The sequence below is a fragment of the Pelobates fuscus genome, chromosome 2, assembly GCF_036172605.1.
Source record: "Pelobates fuscus isolate aPelFus1 chromosome 2, aPelFus1.pri, whole genome shotgun sequence".
Lineage (NCBI taxonomy): Eukaryota > Metazoa > Chordata > Amphibia > Anura > Pelobatidae > Pelobates > Pelobates fuscus.
The window spans coordinates 160,637,658-160,665,327 of NC_086318.1; the positions used below are offsets into that span (position 1 = coordinate 160,637,658).

The following is a 27,670-nucleotide window of genomic DNA, read 5'->3' on the forward strand; positions in this document are numbered from 1 at the left end:
GCGCAGGCTTGTCAGTTTGGGCCTTGGGGCGGAGGCCGCTGGGGTTGTTGTTAGACGCCAGTATGGCGTTACTAATAGATTGTGTCAGGTTCTCTGACATCGCCCCCATTGCCGTGAAAATGGCTTGGGTGACCGATTTGGTCATGGTGGCATCCAGAAGCGAGTGAAACTCCTCCGAGTTCAACTGCTCCATGGATGCCATGTCCTCTCTCTGTGGTGAGCATGGACGTGTTAACTGGGACACGTGTATGGTGTCCTTGCTGATATCAGTGGGTGTGGAAACCCCTTGGTCCCTGAGGTGCTGCATTACAGGCAGGTTATACAAATTTCTTGGGACGCTGAGTTAGTAAAAACAGGTATGTTAGGGTATACTGGATGACCCAGTGAATTTGCCCCAAACTGTAAAAAGGTGTGTGGAAAAAGGAGCTATCCCTTTAAACCCTATGTAGGGAAAAGGCAGAAGTAACTACTTGGGCAGTAAGCTCTGCTATTTTGCAAAGGGGATTCAGGCACAAACAAAGGCTGTCAGCTTACCGAGTGTTCCCTCCGGAATGGCCGCCAGGGAGCACTGGTAAGCTGCCAGCCAATGCCGATAGCCAATCCCTGAGCGTCCGCCCTCAGATACAGGGGGCGGGCGGAGAAAAAGCGCGGCAAGGACCAGCCAGACTGCTGGAAAATGGCCGCCGCGCCATGCGGCCGCCGCGATTCGCAGGAGGATGAAGTAGAACGGGTAATAAACTACCCGGGGAGGTGTGGGTGGGGGGTTAACCGCCGGAGGGGGGAGGGAAACCCCAGTGAAGTCCTCTATCTGCACCAGGCGCCGATAGGCACCGGTCGGTAGCAGAGCAGAAGGATTAACATATCCCACACATAGGATTAAGACATGTAAATAACATAGAAAATAACATTAAAATTAAAGACATCAGTAAAAGAAGCTTTAACAAACTAAATAAGTTGCTCTGAGGAGAGCTAAAGTTAGATGGTACTTAGCTGAGGCAGCAGCAAAGAAAGAGGGAAAGGAAAGGTCACATGAGTAGTTATAGATAGAAGGACTGTTCCTATTGGTTAAGGGTATAATGTTGTGTTAACCCTTGGAGAACCTGTTAAAACTTTTTTCTATGAATGTTTATACCTTCTCTTTGCTGCTGAGGTATAATAAAGAAAGAGATAAGCATAATATGAGCCTCCGTGTCCTTTAATAAAATTACAGGTTATTGCATTATATGTAGACACAGAGAGGGAAAACAGTATAACATCATAAACCATTTATTTTTGGACAATAATGCCATTGATGGGTTATGGAGTCATAAAGGCTAACAGGGTAATGTACTAAAGTGAGAAATCACAATGAATTCAAAGTGAATTTCAAATTTAAGGTCAGTGTAGTGTAGATGGAATTTGAGTTAAGCTATTTTGAATTTAAATTTGAAGTTCCCTTTAAATTCACTTTGAATTCTTACTTTAGTAAATGATGCTGTAAGTGTTTAATAAATATCTCCAGAACCTTTTAGATGGCATTATTTTCCCACAATACACTCCTCACCATATGTATCTTCATATATTTATCTGGGATTCACTATTTGTCATATACAATACTAACTGTACATTTAATTAACTAATAAACCAATGCTTTTTTGTTTTGTTTTTGTAAATAACAACCACACATTTTTCTTTAAAAGTGTTATCTACAACACCATGTCTATATATTCTATTATTTTCATATGACCACTTTCTTTTCTCTCTCTCTCCTAGCCATTCCTCTGAAGTCTGAGCTAGCCTATGAAATATTGGAAAGAGGAAAAGTTCGCTTCTGGATTGAAGCTCAGCATTTATCTGCTGAAACAAACTTTAGGTTTGTGGTGAATGATTTGGAAGTTAAAGATAGCGAGGTACGTTTTATGTCATTTAGAGTCTGATATGTCCATTACAGTAATATATATTTTTGGTGCATGCATAATGACATATAGACAAACAAAGCGTTGTAAAATATAAATAAATACATATATATATATATATATATATATAAACACGTGTAGTTTAATGAACATTATTCATATGTTGTCCCGATCAATGTTTTGACCCCTCAGGGTCTTTTTCAAAATCTTGAAAAAGGCCCTGAGGGGTCGAAACGTTGATCGGGACAACATATGAATAATATTGAATAAACTACACGTTTGGATTAAGACCTATGAGTGCACCTCTTTGCTTAATATAAATATAAATATATACAGTTTCACCAAGGCTTCAACAACGAAAGGGGTCAGTGCCGAGGACCTCTGAAATATATATATATATATATATATATATATATATATATATATATATATTTGTGGTCAGGGAAACAAGCAGAGTAAGTGTGACCTTTGAATTTACTAAAGTTGGTTGTGGTGTGCCGAAACCGACATTCGGGCAGGCCTGTAAATAAAGAGGGCCCACCAAGATGGAATTTGTATTAGAGAGAGTGGTGGGTGGGGTAGCCAATTGACATCAGCCCCGTATGGAGGTAGGTTTGGGCTTATATAGGCCGGATCCATCCCTCCCACAGCTCCAGGCACCACCTTCCCATTTGTGGTCAGGGAATAAAGCAGAGTAAGCGTGACCTTTAAATTTACTAAAGTCAGTTGTGGTTTGTCGAAACCAATGTTTTGGCAGGCCTGTAAATAAAGAGGGCAAAAGGGAGATTTCCATGCAAACTTTAACACGCATGTAATCGTTAATAACATCACTGAAAACATGACACTTTATCATTACTTGGCTAACTCTTGCTAGTCTAAGTTCTTTTTCCGATTGAGGTATGTAGCGCTTGTATGCTGACGACTTCCATCGTCCCAGTCTTTTTATTATGTGTACTTTTTTCTTTTGACTAGAGACTGCTGTTGCTGCCCCTATACGAAATGAATGGCCCGTGAAGGCTGGTGGGTCGCAACCTATTTTTGAAAATAGAGTTCTTATGTACACCATGAATTTAGATGTTGTCAGCGGTTTACTGTGTAAGCTCAGTAGAGGAGCCCTTTTGTTCTGACCCAATAGGGGCATATGAAATTAGTCTAGTTACAGAACTGGGCACCATTTGTTCCCTGTGGGAAAGAGTTGTATTTCATCTAGTTGTCCTGTTTGATTTGTTTTTGATTGTCGTGGTGTCAAAACATAGTGGTCCCCTAATCTGTTTAGGTCGGCCATTTTTAGCATGTTGGTAGTATCATTTGCCTTCTCTACTGTGAACTCGTTAGGTCATAAGAACCCATAGAAGGTCAGAAATACAACTATTCTGATTGTATTGTTAGTCTTTGTTTCGAATGGTTGCGTATCCAACATATCGGATAGTGCTCTAAACTTGTTACTGTCTATTGGTTGTCGTTTTGTGGGTTTGTGACCTTCTAACCGTAGTATGCCTTTTAAGATTTTCTTTGGGTTTGCTGACATAAAGGTATGGTGATTGGGATATGTGTTCATCACGTGGTATTGTATACCTGTGAGATATAGTTTTATCATATTATGTGCTAGTTTTAGATTTAAGTGGCCAAAGGAGGTAAATGCCAACATAGTATCTAATGTGAACGGGTCCTTAATCTGGTATTCGGAAATGAACCTGTTGAAGATGGGGAGAGCTCTGCTGTATGAGCATTTGGTGTTATTGCTAGCATTCTCCCATGCTCCACTAGCATCATTAGTCCAGGATGAGTTCGTGGAATAGCGGTGGTCTGATTGGGACTCTCTCGTCAGTGGGATGAACTTGAAAGAAAACCTGCAGGTTGTAACAAAAGAGGGCGTCAGCTGTTGTGTTGTGAAAGCCTGGTATGTGTTCACAAATCAGGTGGAAGTGTTGTGTTGCTGACAACCACGTGAGTCTCCTAACGAGACTCATGATTGTCAGAGAAGAGGACCTTACTTTGTTAATAATTTTGCAGGCCACAGTGTTGTCTGTGTAGCATTTTATCGTCTTCCCCTTCCAAAATTGGCCCCACACTAGGACTGCAGCCACTATGGGGTAGATTTCGAACTGGGTGGAGGTACTGGTGAACAATGGCAGAGTTGCAGTCTCTATCGTTCAAGCGTCTCTGAACCAATTGTCCCCAAAAATGTACAGAAAAGGATTGGCTGTAGGGTTAGAAAAAACTAACCCTCAAGTCAAAAAGGGGAGGACTAAATGGGCAACAAGCAATGGGGATGACCCAGAATGATAATTAATAGAAAAGGTACCCACAGGTTAGGGCATTAAAGAGGGAGAGCAACAGGCTCACCTCCAAAAACCGATAACCGAGGGTGTGCCCATGTATCATAGTATATAGTACATGTCCCTGGTATAAATCCCTTGATGTAAGGGATAAAAAACAATAAATCTTTAATAAAGCAATATATAATAAAAAGTCCGTGGTGACTAACCAAAAAATAGTACATACACCCTAAGTGAAGTGAAAAAACGGTTCAAAGAACTGTGAGAAAAAAAGTGCTATTTACACTGGGTATGAGTCTTGGGCTAAAGGCTAGCTTGTAGAACTAGATAAGTTTAATAGGACATAAATGAGTGTCAGTATGGATGGTATTATAGGACAGTTAAACCAATATAAATGTCTAGAAATTAGGCTGCGGACAGGTTGACATAGAGAGAGTATAGGTAAAGAGTGCCTGCAAAGGTAAATCAGAACTGCTATAATGGGAGAGACACTGAACAGGCACAGTGTCCTCCCTGTAGTCTGAATCAGGACTCAAACCTATATAATTAAATACGTGAAAGGAGTTCCAGCTGCTCTTAAAGATAGAGAAAAATAGCCTAAGCCTAGCGTCCTACTCGACGCGCGTTTCGGCGCTATGTGGCGCCTTTGTCAAAAGTGGTCCACTCTTGACAAAGGCGCCACTGTAACGGACCGTTTCAGCAGACAAGGGGTTAAAATCCGTTTAGGCGATAATCCCCTTTTTGAGAGACAGGCACAGCTACTGCAGAACACCAAACTCCCGAACTGGATACAAGATAACACTCCGAACTGGAACAGCTGAACAAGAAAAGCATACAATCCGCTTACACTCCTGGCAGTCAGCTTACAATCCAATTCCCCCCAAGAACGAGACGACACTTCATTTTGAGGGTTAAACAGGAACTCTGGACTGGCTCATCCAGCCTGGCTTTTATTTCCAACTCACACATACAGGCCACACCCAGGGGGAGGCATAAAATAACCAATCACATAGATGTTACCTCCCACACATCCCCTCCCCTTAGTGTGACACATAATCCCATTATGCATACAGTGTAAAATATACTTTTACACAACTTTCATAACTTTAAAACCATACATCACATTCACATAAAAATACATATCCACAATCAATCCATTCAGGGGAACAACATATTAAAAAATGGCATGAATCCGACCAGGGGTTCAAAAGTTACTAAAAGTATCTTTTGTTCCTTTCTGGCTGGCAGAAAAACATCCCCACAATGCACCCTGGTTTCCTCCCTTCTGCCCTGGAGTTAATTGGAGAAGTAATCCAATTATCCAGGACTAGAGGCAGACTCCATTAACCACATGGTTGCAAAACGACATAAAACACTTTAAAATACATAAAGTCACATTTACACATAACACACAGACATTTCACCTATCCCCAGATAGCTGGGATCTGCACGCACAAAACTACCGAATAGCGCGCAGATCCTACTCACACAGTACAATTGCCATGGAGCTAAAGTCTTTCCCATAGTCTTTCATTATATGAATAGGCTCCATGGTATAGCTATCTGGGGTATCACATTCCCATAAAGTCTGGTCCATAGTCCAAAGGCAAGAGGCAGGCAAGCAGCCCCCTCCAAGGACACGTGGCGAGGTCGGTTTCGCCACAGCCACATAGCACCGAAACGCGCGTCGAGTAGGACGCTAGGCTTAGGCTACTTTTAGCTACCATGGGTATTTTGATCTTGGATGTCTAGTTTAATATTTTAATCGTGATATACACTATTAGACTAGCGGATAGAAATGAGCACGTTTTTAATGAGACGCTAAACGCAGGCTATCTTTATACCATTATGGGTAGTCACTTTCTGGATGTCTAGTTTCTTGTGATTTATACTACAGACTAAGGCTGATTATAGGTTCTACAGACCATAATACTACTAAGCTAACAGACAGAAATTAGTAATTTACTGACCCTACTATCAGGGTAGCAATTAAATACGAGCAAGCAACTATGTTATATGTTCTCTAGATATCTCCTAGTATACGGCTCTTGACAGGTGCAACAATGTATCCACACTCAGAGGAGCTCATAGAGGGATTTTGCAGGTATGTAATTTAGGGGAAAGATACATATATATATATATTTGTTCTTTCCTCTTCATACTCACTACATAGGGTTCTGAACTGCTTACAAGATACCCTGTAGGTTGTGGCACTAAGGAAGTTATACACGGGGAGGATACAAGACCCACTTTAAGGGATCTATCTCTCCATTTACCCTATTTTGATGAATTACTATTGTGCTTACCTACTTATCTATCTTTAAGAGCAGCTGGAACTCCTTTCACGTATTTAATTATATAGGTTTGAGTCATGATTCAAACTACAGGGAGGACACTGTGCCTGTTCAGTGTCTCTCCCATTATAGCAGTTCTGATTTACCTTCGCAGGCACTCTTTACCTATACTCTCTCTATGTCAACCTGTCTGCAGTCTAATTTCTAGACATTTATATTGGTTTAACTGTCCTATAATACCATCCATACTGACACTCATTTATGTCCTATTAAACTTATCTAGTTCTACAAGCTAGCCTTTAGCCCAAGACTCATACCCAGTGTAAATAGCACTTTTTTTTCTCACAGTTCTTTGAACCGTTTTTTCCCTTCACTTAGGGTGTATGTACTATTTTTTGGTTAGTCACCACTGACTTTTTATTATATATTGCTTTATTAAAGATTTATTGTTTTTTATCCCTTACATCAAGGGATTTATACCAGGGACGTGTACTATATACTATGATACATGGGCACACCCTCAGTTATCGGTTTTTGGAGGTGAGCCTGTTGCTCTCCCTCTTTAATGCCCTGACCTGTGGGTACCTTTTCTATTAATGTCCCCAAAAATGGCTGCAAACCCTGAGTGCAACTGTCCATAAAACTGGAGAATTTTCTGTTCAGGGCGGGATGTCCTAGCCTGTCCATCTAACGTGACTATGCTGTCAAATCTGCCCTAGCCTATCCATCTAATGTGACTATGCTGTCGTCATATGGTAGGTTTGGCAAAAGACTAAGTAGTCTTGAAACAAACGTTCGCCCTTGTGGTATTATCCTCATGGCAATGTTCAGAGAACCCAAGAGGGATTAGAGGTCTTTTCGAGAAGTGGTTCCTCTGTTGAGGAACAATTCGACCTCTGTCTTGATTCTCTGAACTTTGTTGCTGGGGAGGCTAGCTTGCATTGTGAGTGAGTCTAGGCATATCCCTAGAGATGACAGTTTGGTGGTGGGACCTACTGTCTTATCATTAGCCACAGGTACTCCTATTGCAGCAAATATTGCTACTTTCTTGTTTATGCTCTGAGGGGTTGTATTCAGGTTTTCTACTGTCAGAAAGTTGTCCAAGTAATGGACTATGACTGGACAACAGCTGATGTTCAGTAGGAGACAGCACAGCGTTTCTGCGAACAGATCAAATAGTTTGGGGCTACTTTTGGCCCCAAAAATTAATCAGTTTGCAAAATAATAAAGGGATTTCCATTTCATTCCATGTTAATACCACAGGGATGGATGTATTGGAAGCAGCATGAAGGCATTGGAGATATCGGTTTTGCCAAGCCAAACTACTACCCCATCCTTCAAGATTGCCTGTGTGGCATTGTCTACTGTGGCATATTGCAAAGAAAATTCCTCAGAAGGTATCCGAGAATTGAGGCTTGGAACACAAGCAGAGTGTGGAGCTGAAAAATCTATAATGAAACGTTTTTTATTGTTATATTTCCCGGTTGCAATGCCCAAGGAGTTGGTTCGCCAACATGTGAAAGGTGGTATTTCTGTCCATAGCAGGTTGTCTACTGTTGATGGGTCGCTTGTGGCTGACTGCAAGTTGTGACATTCGAGTGTGCCTGCTGGCAGTGCAATTAACCCAGTGTGGAACCCCTCTGTGAAACCCGTGATTATGAATTTAACTAAGACTTGTGAAGGGTAAGAATTAAGGTAGAAAGGTAACGTGTTGACCTGTACTTCGGTTAGTCACTTCCTGGGAAAGAGGCAGTTTGGGAACATGGTTTTGGCGTGGGCTCGGTAACAGATGGAGCAGACTTGCAACAACCTGCAAGCGCTGAAACTGCAACCCCCTGTGTTGAAGTTGTTACATATCTGCGCCTTACCCAAAAATATTACCGGTCTTCCCAGTTTGTCTTTTAAACCTTTCTGTTTGCTTTTACTTGTGCTAGGGGTAGTGTAGCTAGTGGTGGGTAAACTGGGCTTGCTGGTGCACAAGTTGGTAGAGTGAGAGTTTGAGGAGCAAATAGCACAAGCCGGTGGTACTAGCACAGCAAAGTGATGACAGAACAGCTGAGTGTACATGTGACTCCAGACTATCCTGATGTTAAACTGTGCAAAGGTTGCCGCTGCCTTGGGCCGAAAAAATGTGTGGTAATCGCAAAAATTCATACCACCGTACTTGTTCCCCAGATCTACCAACTTGTGCATATACTAGTCCAGTTCCTCTCTGCGTTGTGGTAAAATGAAGCATATCATGTCTCTATACAACCCAAATGCTAGTACAAAGTCTGGAATGGACACCTTTTTGTTCAGCCTGAGATGCTATTAGTAAGGACATGAGGTTTACATCCTTTCCATCCAGTATGTCTCTCTTGGTATTGGGAGGGACCATATGTGCTGGTGTGGTGATATGTGTAGCTGATCCCTGTGCAATCTGAATACCTGTGACAATACCCTGAGAGACGGTTTTGTCAATGATTTGTGGTAGGATGTCTGGGAAAGTTGTGGTAACTGGTGCCGGGGATGCCGGGGATTCTAATTTTTCCATTCTTTCATTTAGATTGTTAATAGATGACAGAATGAATGTCATCATGGCATGTATCCCTCTCAGGGTATCGTTAATATTGTCCTGCGCACTATTCCCTGGTTGTGGGTTCTCAAAATTGGTCATCATAATTCTATAGAGTTCTGACTTTTTGGCGGTGGCAGGATACGGTATCCCTCTATGTCTTAACTCTGCTGCGATCTTCGGGATCAACCTGTTTGTTTACATTTGAACTTGTGTGATGCTTACTCTAGTGGCCATGTTTTGTATGTGCCCAAAACAGGTATAACATTGAATGTAACAAATTTAAACCTATTTAGTTTAGAAAAATATTGCCTGAGAGGGGATATGATAACATTATACAAATATATTCGGGGCCAATACAAACCATTGTGTGGAAATCTATTCACAAACCGGACTTTACATAGGACACAAGGTCATGCGTTTAGACTGGAAGAAAGAAGATTTCGTTTAAGGCAAAGGAAAGTTTTTTTTTACTATAAGAACAAAAAGGATGGGGAATTCTTTGCCTGAAGAAGTGGCTTTATCAAAGTCCATACAGATGTTCAAACAGCTACTAGATGCATACTTGCAAAAACTGAATATTTAAGGATATAATCTTTCAGTGTAGGGTAATAACTGCTTGATCCAAGGATAAATCTGACTGCTATTTTGGGGTCAAGAAGGAATTTTTTTCCTAGCTTGTTGCAAAATTGGAAGTGCTTCACACTGGGCTTTTTTGCTTTCTTTTGGATCAACAGCAAAAAACAAATGTGAGGAAGGCTGAACTTTTCAGCTATGTAACTATGTAACTTACGGATTTTAATATTTGTGCACCTGAACGTGGTTTCCAATTAGACACTAGTGTACCCATCTGTATTATTTTGGCTAACATGAACCTCATATGGAAGAAAGTATGAACAATATTAATGAGTAGGATTATGCATCATGTATATTACATCTAAGCTGCCAAATTATGACTGTAGCCTTTCCCTCCCCTCCCACCTGCATAGAAATGCTCGACTTTTAACGTACCGTTTATACAACAGAAATCAATGTGACAGGTTGGTAAGCAGGAAAGTATTGATCTGGATTCTAAAAGTACATAGCAACAACATGAGCGCACTTTGGTATACTTAAGACCATTCCCGACTGATTGATTGTAACTAAGTTATTAGCCTACTTAATTACTATTTAACTTTCACCTTTTGACTAGAGAAACACATTGTACTTAATGAGTAAACAGACTTTCAATATTTAATAAAACACCTTATGTTACCAGTACATTGTGGTTTGCTACTGTGAAATCATCAAAAAATTATGACAGCATTAGTGTAACAGTTTGGGAGTAATGTGTAATTAGCATTTTTTATCAGTAGATGGCAGTGTATCTGGTATCTGTTCATTATCTAGAGCAGGGGTTCTCAATTAATTTTTCCTGTGGAACCCTTTGACATAGTGTATCAATATCGTGGAACCCCTAGAGGTTTGTAAATTTGAAACAGCCGAACGTAAAGCAATTCCATGAATTAAAAGATGATAGCAGCCATATGAGGAATCATCGAAGCGAACTACTGTTGTATGGGGGGAATGACATTGGATTCAAATCCACTGCGTTCATGCTTATCAGTACGTTAGTTAATGTGTATTTGTGTGCTTCAAGTTACAGTCTACAGTGATTGTGCGCATGCGTCGTCCGTTCAGTACTAGTACTGCATTCATATTTTCCTCACTGTTACCGGGTGCTTGGTAGCTGACCCTGAAGTTCGGGACTGTGCCCCGGAAGCTTAGTGGAGCAGTGTGCAACCGTGTAGTAGCAGTTTGAAGCTGGCGTCAGTGAAACATGGCGCAAGGCCTACTGGACTGACTGGACCATGTCCTGGCTGTAGCTGGGCCTGGGAAACAACGCGGGAAAAACTCTCCTGACGAAACCAGAACCGGAAGTAGTCAATCGCCGTCAGCCCCAGATGGAGGTAGGTTTGGGCTTATATAGGCTGGATCCACCCATCCCACAACTCCAGGCTCTGCCTTCACATATATCATTGAAATCTTGAAAAATAACATATAGTGTGAAAGAAAAGATGGGTCCCTTAAGAGGAGTTAAACAACTTTGTTGTCCAATATATTAAGTTGATCCAAAACAAAGGGAAACTAATAAAAGCTTTCAACTGCAAAGCACAAGCAGTAAATTAAACAAGAGATCCAAAATCCCATGCCTCTTCACAATATAAACCGCTTCAGTACATCAGCACTATCAACATAAGATTATTGTAATATTTTTCTTTGCCGTAGGAAAACTCTGGGTATTTGGATATTGATCTGTATAATAAGATGAGGCAAATATTGATCTGTTATATAATCTCTAAATATATTCCTGTTTTTCTCTAGAGGAAAAGACTCAATTATATTTTCATTTTTTTTTAATCAAAGAACTAGCAACATGAAAAGCAGACATTTCATGAATGTTACCTGGATTGGTATATATTTTGCTGTGTTATTACATAAATTATTTACTGTATAGCTAACATTATTTCCTGCTATGTTGGAAAATGCTATATTTTACTCTGTTATATAGCAATTCATGTAAATAATATATATGTATATATATATATTTTTTATTATTTATTATTTTTTTTTCATTACAGTCTCATGCGAAACACCCTAATATTTTCTACAAAGTACAAATCTATCAACCCCTACCTACCTAAAAAAAACTGAATTAAATATCTCCACCTATGCATTAAAAAAGGTCTACAAGTATTCCTTAACTTTTAATACATTTAAAAAAAATGTAATTTAAATTTATTTTATCCCTATCTGTATTACCTAGAACCTAATAAAACAGGATTTTTCTTGTCTATGTGGGTCAGTCACTAAGCTGAATTATTGACAATATATCAAGGCATATGCAGTTTACAAATATCAGGTACCTATAACATTGTGAAGAAGATCACACTAGGAAGCAGCACATTGCAAAGGTCCTCCAGTTTCAAGAGAGAGGACAAAAAAAAATATAGTGTAGTATGTCAAAGCTTCAAATATGGAAAAAAAAAAGAAATACACTCACAGTGTTTGCAGCTATAATTTAGCTCTAGATGTAGCACCCGGACGGTACAATCCACACCTGTGGAAATAGGTCTGAAATCTTTATCCATTGGAGTATAGCTTGGATATGCAATACAAACTGAATGAAGATACTAATATAGTATGTCAGGAATTCAAAATGAGTAATAAACGTTGTATAAGTACACACTCACATTGACTGTATCCTTCAGATAGCTCCTTGTGTAAGGCCTGGAGTCGAATGATCTCCACACTTGGATATATGTGCAAGATCCTCTCTCAGATATGGATAGGTTAAAATCCTCACTGTGATATAAAAACAAAAAATAAAATCTAGTGCACATTGTGTTTTTAAAATAGATAATAATGGGAGATGTACTCATTTGGTTGAGAGCAAAAATGTTTTTTGCTAAATTGAAACGCTTGCATGGTATATTCCACCCCAAAACCAGGTCCGATCAGGGAAATTAGGAAGATCAAAAGTTGTAATATAATAGGAACTATATCAGAACAGTAATAATAAAAACAATAAAATAGTACACAAGGCGTTTCACCTAATGGGTAATGCTTTTCAAGTGCACCTATAACATTGTGTCATAGAATGGGATTTTATTTGGGGACATCATGTTTTTTTCTGATGATTTTGCATCTGCATTCACATACAATCCTAGACATTGTGGGACTCTTCAGTTCAAGATCTCTACAAGTAGTAGTTCCTTAATACGATTGTGTTTTGTTTATAATTTTAATCAAAACAGCTGCCTAAAAGTCACTAGTATTTTGCTTGAAAGGGAGGGGATGGTGTTCCTCATGTGATTGTCAGGTGGGGGTGCTGTGAAACATAACTTTGCTTCCCACATGCTATTAATTATATAGCATGGCAGGATCACATTGAATACTTTGCTGTTTACAGTTATGCTTTCATTGAGATGCTGATAACATACGCAGCATGTTATTCACGGGTAGGGATGAGGGACTTAACATAAAGAGAGGGGATATGTCATAACATATCTCCACCTATCTGTTAATGTCGGTTTTATCGAGTTTTACTTTGGGCTGAAGCCCCAAGTGTTTTTGGAAGCTAGCAATGTCCCATAAAGAAAACACCACTCAAACACCATAGGTAAAATTATTTTATTGGCCCATCTGGCATGCTCATCATTCTACATAAAAATGTAAATTATTATTATTTTGTTTCCTCATTAAAAGAAAATTTGTCAGTCACACACTTTCCTGTGCTCTTCCTATATAATAACTGCTGGAAGGTTAATCCAAGTATCTGCAACTATTGTCTAAAATAAATGTTTTCTCTAAGAACCACTCACCCTCCTTTCCACTTTTTCTTAACAAAGTCTCACCATCTTATACTTTGTTCAATCCTAGCATATATCAGAACGATTACAAATTCACATCCAAAACCACTCTGTTTCACACCACACATTGCCTTCAGAAACTGATAGTATCCTTCTGTGCCAAGGGGCCCATGGAAGATGTAGAAGTCAAACAGAGATGTGCACAAATCAAAACACAGAAGTGCAAGTGGGTTATTGCTAGAAATATAAACAGGGTGTCTGTCTCCTTACAAGGTTAGGCTACACTATAAAACACATGTGTCTTACCGGAAAAATACCCTCTTTCATATGACAATATGTGTTTAACAATTCATGAGACTTTAGGAGAAAAGGAAAACATTCTTGCACTGATGCATAATTTAGAACATGTTACTGAACTGTACGTCTTTGTATTTTTATACTATTATTATTTAATACCTGGAAAAAAGATATTGATTTATCCAACGTACACACAATGAATAACTATTGGTGTCTCCGACTTTATAGAGCCACAGGATTAAGTTTGACAGATCCACTGGCATGATTGAGATGGTAATGGAAAGATTTACAATTGAAAATGAAGGAACTTACACAGTACAGCTTCAGGATGGAAAAGCCAAGAACCAGTCTTCATTAGTGCTCATTGGCGATGGTAAGAGATCTTGTTGATAAAGATAAAATAAATGATCATATATCTTATGTTTTATTATTAAAATAATAAACAATGAGTTGTCCATGCTTGAGAGCAGACAAGCAAAATGTAGACTAAAATAACAGATTTTGTTTGGGAGGAAAATCCAATTTAGGTATGTTTAAGGTTTTAGATGTGAAAAACCATTAATTATTGTAACCCAAGGTCATGCTAGCAATAATGCTGGTTATCTATGGTCATGCTGGTGAAATATATCATTTCACAATCAAACACATAACATGGAGTACAATGTCATTTAATAAATAGTTTTGCATCTATGTTTTCTTTTAATATATGCTTAACATTTAAAGAAACACATCAAACACCATAACTGCTACAGTGTGTTGTAGTGATTATTGTGATATAAGTGCCCTGGTGCCCCCCATTGTAAGCAGTCAAACTATTTTTGAATCATTGGACTTCTTGCCTGTGTTCCACCGCGTTTCACCTCCACTGCTAATGACAGTGAGCAAAGCTTCTAAGCAGATGATTGCATTACTCTTCCTGAGCTAAGCCCTGCAGTAGGGCTTGTTAATTGGGTAAGAGCATAAGCTGATCTCTCTCAGCCAATGAGCAAAGTGCCGCACTGCGTCTCTCTGTCAAAATCAGTGCACAGTTTGACTTACTTACAGTGGGGGAGAGAGGTCGCTAGCACATTCCTGGCACTATAACCGAATTAGTGAGATGTCGGAGTTATAAATCCCATTATTTTTTATATTTTCTTAATTTGTTACAAAGTGTGTGGACAAAACTGTTTTGGGAACTACAGCCTTTTTACTGACTAATTTCCATCACTTTTTTCTGTTCCTTCCCAAAAAATGTTCTTGAATCTTCAGCTTTTACTGTTTTTTCTTACTAAGCCTTTTCTCATATTTCATACTCCTCTAGGTGTGTGTTTTTATTGTTTTCCCCAATTTGTCAGCCTTTTTTTGATTTTTTTCTCATCTGAGCCACTTATACTTCTCTAACACTGCCCCCACTGCTGTTAGAAGACATCCCTGTCTGATTTCCCACAACATGTTTGCCTAACTGTTGTGAACTGAGAAACCTTCATTTTTGCTGGTCATGTGAAGGAATGTAAGATGTGAGATGTCTGTGTGTCATGGTTTGTAATAGTTATTGATCCAATGATGCCCAGTAGAGAAGAACAATACAGAAAAATCATTCCCTAACTGAACAATGCAGTTCAGGGGCTTTCTCTACCAATGGTTAATAAAATACAATAGTATTGACCTCTCACCAGCATTGTTGTCACTGTGATGTTCTGTCTGCATTTAGGAACAAAATGTCAGCACTGTCAGAGTATTATCTAACACTCTTGACATTGTATTTATCAGCAGTACAAGACTGGGAGAACAAAACACAGGACATATTTTGGCATAGCAGCTCATATTTTGCAAATACAAGGTTTTTTTTTTTGACACAAAACAAAACAAGGCCACATTAACCTACTCATGTAATCACATAGAGACTGCAATCACACACAGTCAGTCAGTTGTAGATGCACATACAAATTCGCACCCACAGAAGAAAGCAAAGATGTATAATACACACAGATACATTCTGATGCATACATAAAGACACACATACAGTCACATATTCACAGATATGTACTTAAAGACACATACAAATATAAATATACACTCACAGATGCATTGTCACAGTTATGCATGCACACCCCCCCACACAAACACACACATATAGGGTATAGGGAAATGGATAGGGAAATGACCAGCACTCACGGACTTTTGAAGATAAAATATTATTCTTTATTGAAGATTCATTAAAATAGGATCAACGTTTCAGTCCCCATCCGGGACTTTCATCAGGATCAAGAACAAATATAAAAGCACACGGTCACCAAGGAGATATAAACATCCATAGTACTTGATATATAAAGAGAAAGGACAAATAAAGCTTAAAGAGTCATATTATATTGGACACAGCATATGGAGATGGGATAGAATGTCATAATACTAGTTACAGTGAAGATAGTTACTAAACTTGAGAACAAGGTACATATAGAATGTATAAAAGTTATTCTACATAAAATAATTATCTAAAAGTAGATGATTTATAATTAAAGTGCTAGACTTTATAAAGTGCAAGATAATTTAAAGTGCCAGAGCATTATCCAAAAGTGAATCATTTAATATAAAAGTGCTAGACTTTATAAAGTGCTAAATAATTTAAAGTGACAGATAATTTAAAGTGCAAACTATTTTTACAGTGAAAATGTATGAAGGGGAGAAGTGATCACCTCTGAGTAAAGTGCAGAATTTACATATTTCATCAAGCAAGTAACTTATGTAGTCAATAAGCAAGATATCTACCTTTAGGAGCAATAGTGTCTAGCTGAAAGATCCAGAAAGTATCTACATGATCTCCACCACATTTATAGTCATTAATGCAGAGACACTCACAGATGCATAGGTAGGATAAAGTGAGAAAAACAAATGGTACTTTACAACATTAAAGAGTTTTAGTTCCTAAACCACTTTCCTCTAACAACACCCCTACTCAGACTGGAGCTAGCCTGCAGAAGATCCTATCCTGCTTCCATGTCCCATCTTTCACCCTCGTGTTTTCAAAAATATGCCAATTCCATGTAAAATAAATGATACAAGTTCCCTACCTGAAGCTATGCATCTTTAGAGTCTCACTCAAATGCAGTTCTGGTGAAGCTGGTTTTGCATCCAGATCTTTAGTGTGAGGACTTCTTGGTTTCAGGCTTGATGACTCCTTGGTTCCCTTACAAACACTAATAGGACAGCTAGCTGCAAGTACCACGAACAAGAGTGTGGTTCCTCCAGCATCTCCTTGCAAATTAAGCTGTGAGAAACAAGGTTGTGGCATGCAGACCAGCTCTTTGCTGGACTGTGGTTATGGCTTGAAGCCAAACTAACTTAAAAGTTATCAACTCACCCGGTATAAACACAGCATACCCTATGGCCAGTGCATTATTTTTTTTTTTTTTTTTAAATGAACATTATTTATTGAACATTTAGCAGTATATGATGTATACCATATTCAATACATCTATTTAACATTGTGTAGTACAATCCTTACGACATATCTTGTGTTTTAATTTATAGCATTTAAGGCACTGTTGGCTGAAGCTGAATTTCAGAGAAAAGAATATATTAGAAAGCAAGGTAAAGTAAATAAAAATAAAAACGGAAAAACATAAGAAATGTTAAATTGTTTCAGTATTTCTCTATGACTGCATTAAACAACATGCATGTAAATAAACAGCATATAGAATATATAATAATAATAAAAATAATAAAATATAAATAACAGCTTCAAAAAGCCAGTAAATTGAACTCCTTAATGGATGATGGTGCTACCTGATTTAAAACGTTTTGTGATTTTTTTTTTTTTATTGCATGCAAATAGTTAACCGAAACCAAACTGTATATTTTGATAAAGCAAAGCTAGCTGAAAAAAGGTATTTGGATTGTAGGGATACCTAAAGAAAGTCTGCCGAAAATGTTTATTTTATCACCAACAAAGTGTATAATTCTCTTCTTCTGCACTTGGCTGTGTCAAAATTCAGAAAGCTGCAGCAGCATAGAGGTTCATATAGATCTAATTATTATTCTAATTACAGTCGTGAGGGATTACTTGAATTTATTTATATGTTATTCACTGGACACACTTTCAATCATGTGATCGGCATGAAACAAATTTGTGTGATTGAAATAAACTGAGTATTTCATTTATATTGATGCATTTGTTAAAAAAAATATCTCATATTTCGTGATTTATAGGTCCTCATTTTCTTGAGTATTTGCGTTGGGACGTTACAGAGGAATGTGAAGTTTTATTGGTGTGCAAGGTATATATCATCAATTTTCTATGGTATGCAAGGTATATTTGTTCACATATCATACTGTGCTTCTGATAGTCAAATACAAATAAAAACAGAAGTCTGGCATATTTTGCTTATAATCGTGTGCATTGTGCTTTTATTTAAGTAATGTTTTAATATGTACTTCAAATAAATACAATCTGCTTTCACAGGTTGCAAACACAAAGAAAGAAACAATATTTAAATGGTATAAAGATGAAATACCAACAGATGCTGAAGATGCACCAGACTTGCAGCAAGGCGTGTGCATATATCGTATTCCAAAGGTAATCTTCTAGCAGTGATCAGTAACTGAAATAATTGCGTTCACATCCTAAATGATAGATTTGATCTGAAAATACATTGTAAAGTAATCTATATGTTGTGCTACATTGAGAAAATGAAATGAAGAGTATATTCTATACATCGTGCTAATGAAAATACAAAACATAAAAATTATATTTATGAAAAATGTTTTATGCTTGCTCCCACAATACACCACACTTCATCCAAAATTGAATGTACGCAACAACTATCCTCTTATATTCTTTTCTATTTGCTCCTTTCATTTATAACTGCATTACAAGCATTCCACAAGAGTTTATTTATTTTAAAATGTAATCCAATGTAATATACTAACCCTGATTTATTTATTTATTTAAAGCTATCTAAAAAGGATCAAGGAGAATACAAGTCAACATTAAAAGATGACAGAGGTCAAGATGTGTCCATTCTAGAGCTCTCTGGAAAAGGTATAACATACATAAATCATAAGTAAATCATACAGAAGTTTTGTAAAATAATAAAAATAGGCAATAACATTGCAATAAAATATATATTTTAAATAAATTGGGATTACACATTATTTAAAGGTTTGTAAATTTGTTTACAGCCAGGGCTGGATTTCCAATTAGGCAGAGTAGGCCTGTTCTGTAAGGGGGACATGTTTTCAGAACTTGCAATGTTCTTTGTTGGTGCTTATATGCTGCTGGGAAGTGATAAGTAGCAGGAGCCCTGGTCAGTGTAGTCGGTAGTCCAGTCAGCCTCCTATGTTTGATAGAAGAGCTGCAAAACAGTTATAGAGAGACTAAAACTCAATGCTGGTCCAGCTCCTCTAATGTCTGTTTGTGAGACAAGACAGAAAATGGAAATAATCATTTCCCACTAACAGCCTCTCACATAAGAAATGCATTTTAAGAGGAGCAGGGACAGCCCTGAATGATCTGCAGTGTACATATTAGGACATCATAAAGCAAGGATAGGCAACCTTTGGCACTCCAAATGTTGTAGACTACATCTCCACTGATGCTTTGCCAGCATTATAAGAGCATTATGGAAGATTAAGTCCATAAAATGTGGAGGGCCAAATGTTGCCATATCCTGGCATAGAATGATGCACATTGTATATCAGCTCACGCAGCTCTGTTATCACTCCCTAGCCCTCCTAAAACTTAATCCAATCATTTCCTTAGTCTCAAATTTAAGCACTCAAAAGACATCCCAAGTGGAGGAGTAACGAGGTCTAGGAGGGCGTGACAGTTGGGATCCCCGAAGCAATCGGCACACTAAGGGGTGTTGGCCCATGGGACTACCGTCAAAACCATCATGAGCTAAATAAATAGCCAACCTGTACAAATTAATCATGCGATACGCACGGCCAGCCTCAAACAACAATGTAAGGAATTGAAGTATTGCAGTCCCAGGAGCCGAAACGGGATCCATGTTCCTAGCCAGGCACCAGCCAGCCCAAGCTCACCAAGTGGTCCCATATGACCATCTAATACCGGGAGCCCATGCATCCACCAGGAGGCATCCAGTTGCATCCGAAAACCCCTTGGACATCCCAGGGACCCCGGAAATTCACCACACAAGCAGCAGGAGTAGTGTCTACGGTGAAACCAAGGAACTCCATGCATCTTGAAGGAGTCAGGCAGGACTTCTCCCAGTTGAGGAGGAAACCCAGGTGAGAGAGGAAGTCTATCTTCCATTGCAGGTGCCGTAGGAGGACGGAGCGATCCTGTGCCATGATCAGGATCAGACGCACACCTTGACTGCATAACCAAACCATGGCTATGTGCAGCTGTTTTGTGAAGCACCAAGGTGCCGAAGAGAGCCCAAAAGGAAGACATGTAACGCGTCAAGTGTCGTCCTTCCAAAGGAAACGCAATAAGTATCTGGACGTCTCGGCCACTGAGACCATCAAGTACACGGCCTTTAGATCCAGTTGTTGCGATGGAGTAGATCCTGCAGAAGGTGGATGCCCTCCATTGTGAAGTGGCAGTAGCACACAAAGGCATTGAGGGGACAGAGATTGATAATGGGGCACATCTGCCCACCTTTCTTTTCCACCAAGAGAATGTTGCTTAGGGTCAACAACCGGGGTCTAACAGACTTTACTGGGCACCAAAGACCGTGGGCATTCAGCCCTGATCTTACTCCGGGTCGCCTTGCTGAGGAGGCGCATTATCCAGTTCCCCCAGTAACGTGCCACATGGTATCATGGGTGACCCCAGGTCATAGCGTGCCTTTAAAAAGAAAAAACTATTTTTTTACTATTATCTACTTGAAGAAGCCCTTGAGGCGAAACACGTTTAGATATTAATTTTATTACCTTATAATAAAGAAATTATTTTGGCATAAAATACTTTATAGCCATTTTCTTCCTTTTTTCTTTTCTTCACCTGACTACACATATATTTCCAATCTGACAAGAAGCCTAAAGAATCCTTAGGTGGGGATTATACCACCCAAGCGCTTTCATTGAGCAGTACAAGTCTGCTCTATATACTGTGAGTAGTATATTTATATTTTATTTATACCTCCTAACCACCATACAGAGAGCACTATATATTTTATTATATTATCCTGGGTCGGATAATATCAACTTGAACGTCGAATCTGAGCCAGATACTCGCCAATCAAATATTACTCCGCATACCCTTGAGTGGGGGTCATTCCACTTCACGTGTGCCATACCAGAGCTAGGTTTCAGCTCTGAAAAGTGTGAGTAAGATTATTTTAATTTTGCATACCACTTTTATTCATCTATATACTGTGCCATTGGAGTTCCTTTTGTTTTTTGTTTTTTCTCCACATATTTACTCTACTGGATTTCAAGCACTCTACTGTGAAGACATACTCTTTTTTACGTTTCAGGATTCCTGTTCTTACACATGGAATCTACCATTATGGACTTATGATAAGTGTTTTGGACTTTTGCCAACTATTTATTTTATAATTTATTCTACATCACTGTACTATTTTATACCACTCATTATATACATTTTATATGTTTTATTGTATATCTTAGGCGCAACCTTTTTCTGTTTTGCTCTGTAGCTTCACTTGGTATGTCAGAGGAGTTATTTACACATCCGTTTGAAGAAATGAGTGATACGCAACCATTATTGCCAGAGGATGTAGATAACAGGGATATGTCTCAGGCAGGCAGCATTAAACACATGGACGTACGGTGTGATGATGATGATGTTGTACCCGCTGCTGCTTCCTTTGCTGAGTTGTCAGATACAAGTGAAGCGGTTGTTGATGATGATGCGTCCATGGATGTCACGTGGGTGCCCGCTCGGCAAGAAGAAGAACAGGGCGAAAGTTCAGATGGGGAGACAGAGAGGAGGAGGAGGAGACGAGTTGGAAGCAGGGGGAGGTCGTCACAAGGAGCTAGTGGCACAGTCAGACAGCATGCATCGGCACCCGGGGTCAGCCTGACAGCACGCTAATCAACGCATGCTGTGTCCACCACAAGAATGCCGTCATTGCAGAGCTCAGCAGTGTGGCATTTTTTTTGTGTGTCTGCCTCTGACAACAGCGATGCCATTTGCAACCTGTGCCAAAAGAAACTGAGTCGTGGGAAGTCCAACACCCACCTAGGTACAACTGCTTTGCGTAGGCACAGAATCGCACATCACCAACGCCTATGGGATCAACACATGAGTACAAGCAGCACACAAACTCAAAGCCGCCATCCTCCTCCTGGTTCAGCATCTTCAGCCACGTCAACCACTGCTGTCCTCCTTGCCCCCTCTCAACCATCCGCCACTCCGTCTCTCGCCTTGAGCAGTTCCCGCTCATCTGCCCACAGTCAGATGTCTGTCAAGGACATGTTTGAGCGTAAGAAGCCAATGTCAGAAGGTCACCCCCTTGCCCAGCGTCTGACAGCTGGCTTTTCTGAACTATTAGCCCATCAGCTTTTACCATACAAGCTGGTGGAGTCTGAGGCGTTCAAAAAATTTGTGGCTATTGGAATACCGCAGGGGAAGGTACCCGGCCGAAATTTCTTTGCACAAAAGGCAATGCCCAACCTGTACTCGATTGTGCAAAAGGAAGTAATGGCATGTCTGGCACACAGTGTTGGGGCAAGGGTCCATATGACCACTGATACCTGGTCTGCAAAGCATGGTCAGGGCAGGTATATCACCTACACTGCACATTGGGTAAACCTGCTGACGGCTGCCAAGCATGGAATGCGTGGCTCTGCAGAGGAGTTTGTAACACCGCCATGAGTTGCAGGCAGGCCTGCTGCCACCTCCTCTACTCCTCCTACTCCATCCTCTTCCATAACCTCCTCGGATGAGTCCTCTTCTGCTGCTCCACATCAACGGCACCCCCCCAGCTCCCCAGGTACTATTCCACATCCCGGATACGGCAGTGTTACGCCGTCTTGGGGTTGACTTGCCTGAAAGCAGAGAATTACACCGGACAAGCACTCCTGTCCACCCTGAATGCACAGGTGGAAAAGTGGCTGACTCCGCAGCAACTGGATATCGGCAAAGTGGTTTGTGACAACGGAACAAATTTGTTGGCGGCATTGAATTTGGGCAAGTTGACACATGTGCCGTGCATGGCACATGTGTGTAATCTGATCGTACAACGCTTTGTGCATAAGTACACAGGCTTACAGGACGTCCTGAAGCAGGCCAAGAAGGTGTGTGGCCATTTCAGGCATTCCTACATGGCCATGGCGCACTTTGCAGATGTCCAGCGGCGAAACAACATGCCAGTGAGGTGCTTGATTTGCGACAGCCCGACACGTTGGAAATCAACACTCCTAATGTTCGACCATCTGCTCCAACAAGAAAAATACGTTAATTAATATTTGTATGACTGGGGTGCTAGGACAGCCTCTGGAGAGCTGGGAATTTTTTTGCCACGTTACTGGACGCTCATGCGCAATGCCTGTAGGCTCATGCGTCCTTTTGAGGAGGTGACAAACCTAGTCAGTCGCAACGAAGGCACCATCAGCGACTTCATACCATTTGTTTTCTTCCTGGAGCGTGCCCTGCGAAGAGTGCTGGATCAGGCCGTAGATGAGCGTGAAGAGGAAGAGGAAGAGTTGTGGTCACCATGTTGTACATGGCTGGGGGAAGAACATACCTTCAGTGAGATCACTGAGGACGAGGAACGGGACATGAGTAGCTCGGCATCCAACCTTGTGCAAATGGGGTCTTTCATGCTGTCGTGTCTGTTGAGGGACCCTCGTTTAAAAAGGCTGAAGGAGAACGACCTGTACTGGGTGTCCAGGCTACTAGACCCCCGGTATAAGCAGAAAGTGCCTGAAATGTTACCGAATTACCGCAAGTCGGAAAGGATGCAGCAGTTCCAAAATAAATTAAAAAGTATGCTTTACACAGCGTATAAGGGTGATGTCACAGCACAACGGGAATCTAACAGGGGAAGAGGTGAAAGAAATCCTCCTCCTCCCACAACCACGCCGGCAAGGACAGGACGCTTTAAAGACGTGTTGTTGATGGAGGACATGCGGAGCTTTTTAAGTCCTACGCATCGCCACAGCCCTTCGGGATCCACCCTCAGAGAACGACTCAACCGACAGGTAGCAGACTACCTCGCCTTAACTGCAGATATCGACACTCTGAGGAGCAATGAACCACTTGACTACTGGGTGTGCAGGCTTGATCTGTGGCCTGAGCATTCCCAATTTGCGATAGAACTTCTGACCTGCCCAGCTTCAAATGTCCTGTCAGAAAGGACCTTCAGTGCAGCAGGAGGTATTGTCACTGAAAAGAGAAGTCGCCTAGGTTAAAAAAGTCTAGATTACCTCACCTTTATTAAGATGAATGAGGGATGGATCCCGAAGGGACTGACACTGGGCGATACATTCGACTACAAAAGGCCTGATGAGATGAGCTGCCTTGGGCTAAAAATGGTCAACACGCTGCTGTATTTTAGCTCCTAATGCTGGTTGACTTGCGTGACTTATCCGCCACCAACTAGGGTTCAAGCCGCAATGTTTTAGGGCACTTTCTGCCTGTGAAACAAACATCAATTTTTATGGCCGCTGCTACAGCAGCGGCTGCAACAATACCTAATTTTTCAGGCATGTGTACATGCCTAATTTTTCGGGCCTCTGGTGCTGCACTGTGGCTTCAAAAACCAAACAAAAAAAGGCACATAACAGGGATTAAACTGATAGGAATAGTACTACTTAACACACCACTCCTATCTGGTGGCACATTAGAATGCACGCGCAGTGCCCCAAATTTGAAGTAGGAGGACCGACCAAGCATCTTTTTCCATCTCCCGCTTCTTAAAATCAATGCCATATACACGTCCCCTGAAAGGGCGCCAGCTTGTTATTCTCTTGGGAGCCAGCTCGTTATTCTCTTTTTCACTTCACTAGGGACACTTTACTGCACTATGGGCACTTAGACCCACTCTTTGCCTTGCACAGTGTTATTCATAGCCAGCATCTGTGATGGGAAATCAGGCAGTCATCTAAACGTTTAGATTGAGCTTTAGCTTAGGACACCCTTGAAGGTGTTTAAGGAGATTAGGGCTAGTTTAGAGGATTCTTCTTAGACCTCTCTGAGTCTTTATAGCCCTTCTACCTATCCAGCATTACTGGAAACTAGCTAAGAGAAAGGGTGGCTGTGTGTCTGTGATACATTTAACTTTATATCACCTTATTGACACTTTATCACTCCGGTCTCCATATTCTCTGCCTATACCCATCTATTTAGAGGGAATTTCCTTGCCCCTGCCAATATTATATAATAGGTAATAGTATTACCATTATTACACAATTAGCCACTATAGGGGAATGAGTATAGTATCCCTTTGTTATTTATAAATGATACAATAAAGACTTTTGTCCATTACTCAATTTACTTTAACAAAGGGTACTAACCATGGTATTAGGAAGCATTACTCTGCTTTCCCTTTCTCCCTCTATTATACACCTATGCTTACTAGGATTTGTAGGTATCACTTTATTATAGTTGTCTAACCTTTTCCTATGCCAGTTTTAGATCTCCTTCTTGTGAGATTTTTTCTTTTTTCAGTTTATTAGCATACTTTCGGGGACTCTTGGTGTTGTGCGTGGCTGGTTGGAGGAAGAGACCTTCAATGACATCAGTGAGGACAAGGAACGGACATGGCTAGCTTGGTATCTAACCTTGTGCAAATGGGGTGTTTGCGGTTGTGCAAATGGACTGTTTGCGGTTGTTTGCGGTGCGTTAAATGGGGAGTTTGGTCTGTCACTGTGAATCGGGCGCAACCCTTACACTACCTGATCGATACAACATCATACAGTAGGTCCCCCCTCATTATTTTTATGGCCCCCACCCACTGTGCAGGGGTGTGGGCCGGGGGGGAGGACAGTAGCCCCCCCCCCCCTTATCCTTATTTACTGAATATTCACCTGTATAACAATGTTTGGCATTTAGTGAATATTTCCTATTCTGCTCTGTGTATCAGGGTCTCTGTGTATCAGGGTCTCTGGGTCAGTGTGTATAAGGGTCTCTGAGGACAGGTGTCAATCCATATCTGACAAGTGACCCTATGTAGGAGGAACAGTCCCTATTCTGCTCTGTGTCAGTGTGTATCAGGGTCTCTGAGGACAGGTGTCAATCAATATCTGCCAAGTGACCCTATGTAGGGGGAACAGTCTCTATTCTGCTCTGTGTCAGTGTGTATCATGCACTCTGAGGACAGGTTTCAATCCATATCTGCCAAGTGACCCTATGTAGGGGGAACAGTCTCTATTCTGCTCTGTGTCAGTGTGTATCATGGTCTCTGAGGACAGGTGTCAATCCATATCTGCCAAGTGACCCTATGTAGGGGGAACAGTGCCTATTCTGCTCTGTGTCAGTGTGTATCAGGGATCATTAGGATAGGTGTCATTCCATATGTGCCAAGTGACTCTATGTAGGGGGAACAGTCCCTATTCTGCTCTGTGTCAGTGTGTATCAGGGTCTCTGAGGACAGGTGCCAATCCATATCTGCCAAGTGACCCTATGTAGGGGGAACAGTCCCTATTCTGCTCTGTGTCAGTGTGTATCAGGGATCATTAGGATAGGTGTCAATCCATATCTGCCAAGTGACCCTATGTATGGGGAACAGTCCCTATTCTGCTCTGTGTCAGTGTGTATCAGGGTCTCTGAGGACAGGTGTCAATCCATATCTGCCAAGTGACCCTATGTATGTGGAACAGTCCCTATTCTGCTCTGTGTCAGTGTGTATCAGGGTCTCTGAGGACAGGTGTCAATCCATATCTGCCAAGTGACCCTATGTAGGGGGAACAGTCCCTATTCTGCTCTGTGTCAGTGTGTATCAGGGATCATTAGGATAGGTGTCAATCCATATCTGCCAAGTGACCCTATGTAGGAGGAACAGTCCCTATTCTGCTCTGTGTCAGTGTGTATCAGGGATCCTTAGGATAGGTGTCAATCCATATCTGCCAAGTGACCCTATGCAGGGTGAACAGTCCCTATTCTGCTTTGTGTCAGTGTGAATCAGGGGCTCTGAGGACAGGTGTCAATCCATATGTCAAGGTGTCAATATGTCATATGTCAGGTGTCAATCCATATCCATTGTGATTTAGGAATGTTAGGTGATTTATGACCTTTATGGATTAAAACCAGACTCTGCATCAACTGTGTAATTTTCCATGGGCGTTTTGCCATGCATTCCCCTCCGGCATGCCACAGTCCAGGTGTTAGTCCCCTTGAAACAACTTTTCCATCACTTTTGTGGCCAGAAAGAGTCCCTGTGGGTTTTAAAATTCGCCTGCCCATTGAAGTCTATGGCTGTTCGCCCGGTTCGCCGGTTCGCGAATGTTCGCGGAAGTTCGCGACCGCCGTACGCAAACCGAAAATGTTGTGTTCGCAACATCACTACACTTTATACCACAATTCTTATTACTTTCAAGCTTTAAATAATGTCAACACTAAACACAGTATGCAATCTAAATGTGATGTTAACTGCTCTTAAAACATACACTCACTATACTACTAGATTCAAAAACAATACAAAACAAGCAGAAATATGACAATCTTAATATGTTTTTAGATGTGTTTATGCCTACAATGTGAAGTTAATACATTCATTCATTTTTGGTAGGGGGGAGAGGGCACCTCAGAAATGTGTGCCTGCAGGTCCCTGACATGTAAATCCAGTCCTGTTTACACTTCTACCTTTATTTAAAATGCTTAATCTTAAAATAAATAGATGCTAGGCTAATAATGTTGTACTGATGTTATTTCATTATGCCAATAATGGCACTACCAATTACATATATTGACCTATGTCAGCACAGCTAAAAGATGTGCTAATTGCTGCCAGAGATTGTCCTCCTTTATTTATTCCCCATCTTACCATTCCCGATAATTGTATGGATTCCTATGATTGAAGAGGAAACAAACTTTGACCTCTAAATAAATGGCATACTTCTCAAATTACTTTCTAAAAGAGGAATGGTT

General features: G+C 40.5%; 1 protein-coding gene across 3 annotated transcripts in view; it reads left to right on the top strand.

Moving 5' to 3' along the window:
* Positions 1-27,670, top strand: part of MYOM2 (myomesin 2) — a 187,185-nt gene that overhangs the window by 128,096 nt on the left and 31,419 nt on the right. For all 3 annotated transcript variants that reach the window (XM_063442912.1, XM_063442911.1, XM_063442913.1), the window contains 6 exons: positions 1,753-1,889; positions 13,900-14,044; positions 17,179-17,238; positions 17,857-17,924; positions 18,110-18,223; positions 18,601-18,688. In XM_063442912.1, coding sequence (XP_063298982.1) covers positions 1,753-1,889; positions 13,900-14,044; positions 17,179-17,238; positions 17,857-17,924; positions 18,110-18,223; positions 18,601-18,688 — 612 coding nt within the window. The remainder of the gene's footprint in view (positions 1-1,752; positions 1,890-13,899; positions 14,045-17,178; positions 17,239-17,856; positions 17,925-18,109; positions 18,224-18,600; positions 18,689-27,670) is intronic.